This window comes from Lycium barbarum, chromosome 2 (assembly GCF_019175385.1).
Source record: "Lycium barbarum isolate Lr01 chromosome 2, ASM1917538v2, whole genome shotgun sequence".
Classification (NCBI taxonomy): Eukaryota; Viridiplantae; Streptophyta; class Magnoliopsida; order Solanales; family Solanaceae; genus Lycium; species Lycium barbarum.
The window spans coordinates 111,819,757-111,825,857 of NC_083338.1; the positions used below are offsets into that span (position 1 = coordinate 111,819,757).

The 6,101-nt window shown below is 34.0% G+C and overlaps 1 protein-coding gene across 1 annotated transcript; it reads left to right on the forward strand.

Moving 5' to 3' along the window:
- Window positions 1-3,268: 3,268 nt before the first annotated feature.
- LOC132621289 (F-box protein CPR1-like) lies at window positions 3,269-4,636 on the forward strand. The gene has a single exon (XM_060335505.1). The coding sequence runs from the start codon at window positions 3,357-3,359 to the stop codon at window positions 4,536-4,538; it is 1,182 nt and encodes a 393-aa protein (XP_060191488.1). The 5' UTR covers window positions 3,269-3,356; the 3' UTR covers window positions 4,539-4,636.
- The last annotated feature ends 1,465 nt before the right edge of the window (window positions 4,637-6,101 follow it).

Sequence of the window (6,101 nt, forward strand, 5' to 3'; positions counted from 1 at the left end):
AAAATTATATCACCCAAAGTCTAGGGAGTCCAACTACCCTTGTTCATCACACACTACTCTCAATTTAGCATCAATTTCCTTATTTCATCAAAACCCCAAATTTGTAAGAAAAACTCTTATTTTCCATAATAAAAATCTTAAGTAAGAGAGCAATCCAAGCTTAGGAACTAGTTACCCAATGATTAAATGATTAGAATCTAGTAAATTTCCCAAAAAAAAAAAGTTTGATTTAGATAAAAGATGGTTTAAAATTCTATTTAGGGTTCATCACCCAAAATTCCAACGCAAAACATGGTTCTCTAACATGATTATCCTCCATTATATGGTAACATAAACAAAATAAGAAGGTAGAGAACATACCCAATGGAAGATTCCTCAAAACTTCATCAAAAATTGCCCTTTAAAACCTCTATGTATCCAATTTAGTGAATGAAAAGAAATGGTTTCAAATTTGGGGATTTAAGGTTTTAGATTCCAGCAATTTTGCATCTACAAACCCCTTTCCCGCAGATGTCGTCTCGTATCTACGGAGGAATGTCCGTAGATTCGGCCACATATGGCAACTCATAGTCTCGCATCTGGGGACCAAGTCCACTATAGGCGGGCCCCCAGATATGACCCCAAGTCTATATATGCCGCACAACAAAAACCCAAAAATTCTGGGTTTTCATCGAGTTCAACCCAAAACCTGACACTCATCTGAGACCTCTTGGATACAAACCAAACATGCAACCCACTATAAAAACACGCCACGAACGTATATGTGCCCTCGAAATTCCCAAACAAGGTCATCTTGACCCGATCAACCCCCAAAACAAAGTTTCCACCCCAAAGACAAAAATGCCCCGAGTGCCTCGGGAATTGAACCAAACACTCTGCCAAGTTATAATCGATCTTCCTAACCTAATGGAACGGACAAAAGTTCCAAAAACACTGGTTTACCCAAAAGTCAACTATTGGTCAACACTTTTTCACTTATTTAACTTAAAAGCTTCTAAATTCCTCAAATTCCATCAAGACTCTCCTGACTACCTTAGGGACCGTGCCACCCATCTCTCTGGGTGAAAATCACTCTAACAGAGCTAAGGGAAGGGTCAATGGGGTAAAAGGGGTCAAAATATCCTAAATGACCAAACATATCGTTACAATTTTATTCGATTCAGCAAAATGGAAAAATTAAAAAAACCCTCAACAAAAACAAAGACAATGAAATATATTAAACAACTAACCTTTGGATGAGTAAACCAAGCTTTGCCTTCCAACGGACTTTGAATCGACATGTTGTAACACCCAAGAAATTGAAAAAAACCATAAACTATACTTGTTTTCCAGCTAGGGTGAAATTGAGACTTTCAAATTAAGTACTTAAGAAGTTTAACTCTATTAATGCTGAATTGCAAGAGAGATTTTAACGAATTAAGGTTTTTCGTAAAGGATCGAAGAGGGTTAAGTGCAATAGAGGGTTAAGCTTTTTTCCTCATTTAGTAAGCGCTCGGTTATTTTGCTCCGAATATTAACAAGGTTAACAATTACAGGGAAAAGGGAATTGGCAAGGGTCCCACAGCGCGTGTATACACAACTTGTATTATAATTGTGATAGTTGTCCACGTCAGCAGTAAATGTGCAAAGAAATACGAAAAAAATAGTTTAGGGGGGTAATAGGACCCTGGAAAAGAGAAGGTGTGGCTTAGCACCTTCGGCCAAAGTTTGGGGGTAATAGTGTCTTGTCCTTTTAACTAGACAAATGTTGGGTTTAAGCTCCATATCTGAAATGGTACAGAAAACAATTAATGAAAATCTGGTGGCCAATGAATAAATTAATTAAAATTGTTTACAAACCAAAAAAATCAAACATAAGTCTAATAATATAGCTAAAGGTGGTAAATTTATTGGCACAATATATACGTGAGAATATCAAATGAATAATATAAATCCACCAGCAACGCTTAAAAGCAAAGGCTGAGAAAAAATGAAAAGAAAGCAAAAGGAAAGAGAAACAAATTTGAAGTTCATAATTAATATCAACTTTTTAAAAAGGAGAATTATTCTTTCGGAAGTTAGGTCTTTCATGATTTATGCAAAACATAAATGATACTCCCCCACTCAGCCTTTTTTCTTGGGTCGTAAAGAGTGTCCATTTATCAAATCAAGAAAGAATTAATCTTGTTTTTTCAGGTTTGCCCCTATTAAGTGTCATGTAATCAAATCTCACCTATTTGATTAGGGATAGTCTAGTCAAATTACTTATTTTTGTCTAGGAGTTAGTACTTTCTTAAGGAGTGTGCAAATGGCTATCTGGACACTTTTTTTTTATCCGGAGGCAGTAATGTGGACACTTTTTTTTTATCCGGAGGCAGTATAATAAAAGTCTCCAGATCCACAGCATAACCATGAGAGAAGGTTAGCATACATGAATGTGTAATAAACGTTCAAAATTGAAAGAAACATTCCAAAGGTTGAGATAAATTGTAGTTTGTACAGTTTCAATAGAAAGTGGAAGATGAAAGGGATTCAAATCAATGGAAAATATTAGTAAATGGCTGCACAGAAGTCCAAAGAGTTGTCTTTCTACTATGAACGTGTAAGGCAGTAACTGTTTTTTTTTTTTTTTGGATGAAGGTCAAAAAAGTCAATTACTTTTTAAAGGACATTTTGATAAATCAAGAAATGTGTGTTGTTCGTTTGGAACAAATTTTCAAATTCGGTGTTTGAAAATTGTTATTCTTTTCCTTACGATCTGATATTTCATCCAATGCTAATTTGTGTTGTACTAATCTAAAATGCTACTTTGATTACCCAATAACATAATTGATAATATTTCAACTTTTTACTAATTACAATTACAACAAATGTATTAATTGAAGAATATAATATCTAATTCCAACACAATATATTTTTGGGTGAGATACACTTCATTACATGGTTGTACTTCATACAATCAAATAAGTAAAAAATATGTTATAACAAAACTTTCATTATTCAAGTTCATACAATATTTAATTATCTTGATTTCGACAAACAATTCATCATATGACGATCCATATTAACTTGGCTTTATTCTTTCATGTCTAGTTATTTATTCAAATTTTATATTAATATCAATATTATTTTACAAAATTTGTACTGAATGCGAACATAAACGTGCGACTTATGTGTCGAGAAACTAATTACTTTAAATATATAACAAACCTAAAAAGATTGCTATAAAATAGGATCGTTGCTTGCAAGAGTTTTTCTACGTGTAGATCTTGGTAATACCTTTAAACATCATGATCTCTCTGGAAATCATCTTAACTTATCCACCTCGTAGTTGTACTGATACAATTATAGAAGATACCGAAGCTTATTTCTAGAGGATGGAGGAGCAAAGGATCAAACTTCTCGATGATGTGATGATAGATATATTGAAGCGATTGCCAGCAAAATCACTAATAAGATTTAAGTGTGTATCTAAAATTTGGTACTCATTGATAAATACCCCTGATTTCATCTATATCCATTACAATTATGATTCTCCCTCACATCAATTCATATTTCTTAAGCGCTATCTCAAAATTGAGGAAAGTACCGAGTCCATTTATTATAATGGTAAACATATGTTATCCTTCCATTCAAATGATGAATCATTCAAATCTATAGCACCAAGTATAGAATACTTGGATAATTATATAGGTGTCAACATTGCAGGTCCCTGTAATGGCATAGTCTGCATTGCTAGTTACAGGGGCATTGTTTTATTTAACCCAACGTTAAGAGAATTTTGGGAACTCCCTCCTAGCATTCTTCCTACCCACACAAACTCATCTCCTAGTAAAGATCTTATCTACTGGATGGACATGACCATGGGAATCGGGTTTGACACTGACACTAACGATTATAAGGTCGTTAGAATCCTATATCCCGCTGATGAATATGAATTTGAGGATTATGATAATCATGATGAGTATGTTAGTAAGGTAGAAGTCTACAGTCTAAGCACAAATTGTTGGAGAAAACTTGAGGATCTAGAATGCATAATAGAATCCTTACGTTGTTGTCACGTATTATTTAATAGAGCCTATCATTGGAATGCATATCTAAAGTCAGCTGGTAGTTGCATCATCTCTTTCAATTTTAGTACTGAGTCATTTCAAAAACATCCATATCCTGAGGGCGCAGCAAATACAAGAAGAGCGAGCCTCTTCGTCTTGAATCAAACTCTAGCTATGATTTGTTTTTCCGAAGACTATCCTCCAGATGTGTTAGTTCTCCAATCTATTGACATATGGGTAATGAAGAAATATTGCGTGAGAGAGTCCTGGATAAAGGAATTTACTATTGGACCACTACTCATAAAGGCACCTTTGTCAGTTTGGAAGAATGACACGGAACTAATGATAGAATGCGAGGAAGGAAAACTTGTGTCTTGTAACCTCCTTTCCCAAGAAATGAAGGACCTTCATATGTCTAGTGTTCCCGACACATTGGAAGGGTTTGTTTGCAAACAGAGTTTGATTTCCATCAAGAAAAGAGAGACAAGCGATCCTTACCTATTCTGAAACCATTGTCATCCATGTCATATTTATTATTTTTGCTAATGAGTCATAGTCTTGAAGGGATTCAATCTGTTAATGTCTTATAAGAATTATATAATTAATTAATACTACAACAATTTATTCACTTTTTCTTTTGGTTCTACATCTTTCATGGAATATTTCCTGCACTAATTATTATTGAATGCTATATTTTAATGACTTGAGAATCATGCATTCCTTTGAGTTTGTGGATAGTTTTCACGTCAACAGACCCTAGCCAGGGGTTAATTTAGTGAGTGCTCTCTAATAAATAGTGGGATTTGGCCATTCAGATATCCAAATGTAGGTATGTTTCTTGCATTCTATCAAACTAAGATGACTCAACTGGGTCAATGGTGCCGCTTCCCAAAACTTGCACCATCATTAATAAATTGTCGCTGCTATTTAAGATGATCCAGCTGTTCACTACTCTTACATATTTGTCGGAGAAAAATAATGCCAATGTTTTTGCTGTCTCTTATCATGTGATAGCATAATAAAGTTTCTAATTATGTCTATTGTGGATTTTCTCTTCCTATATTATATATGATACAATTCATATCTTTCTTATATTTATTTTAAATATTTTTTCTTTTGATAAATTCGAGGGTCAAAGGATGGTTGTGACGGAAATTTACTCTCACAATGTTTCTCAGTGTTGCTTGGCATATCTCCAAAGTGGACGTTTTAACACTAATGTGGGGATGGTTATCTGATTCTGATTATTAAAAAGGCAAAAAAGTGTAAGTGATTTAAGTTTGGATAGTACAAAGAAAGCAGTATGACCTATTTTTCACTTTTTTCCAGAAATTTTTTCAGTTTATTTAAAAATCAATGTTTGCCTATGAAAATTCCAAATACAACTTAATTTGGACAACACCTAAAACCATGTTTCGTTTTTATCACTTTCATTACATTCAAACAACTATAAATTCTTTGCAAAAACTATAGCCAAACACAACTCGATCTTCAATTCCAACTTAAAAATTTCAAATAAATTGAAAAATATTTTATTTTCATGGACAAATGCCTACTTAAGTTCCTCTCTCTTTGTCATAAAGTTTCTTCCTTAGTTTATGCTCATTTAATCATATTTTGAAGAGTCCGGTGGTGCAAGGATTTTTACTACAACAAATGTATGTGCCATGATTGTGTCATTGTTGCTGGTGGATATCTAGGTTTCAAAATTAGATGGCCAGGCAATGAGCTACCTGTTGGGTAATTGACCGTCCTATACAAACAATATTCCATACTTTCTTCACTAGATCTGCCTTCTTTATATTTTCTTCAAAAAAAGATCTTTCTTGATCAATCCCTTTGCCCCTCATTCTTCATTTGATGGTAGTTCCCCTACGGGGTTGATGGTATGCTTGCTGGGGCTTCAACCGTCTTCTTTGCCTTCGTTGGGTTTGATTGAGTTGCAAGTATGGCAGAGGAGGTACCATTAAATCCTTTACAATGTTAAGTGTCCATTAAGAGCTATTATTAATGTAGAAGATTCTTGATGAACTTAATCTTATAAGTTGTTTTATTTCTTAAAATTCACTT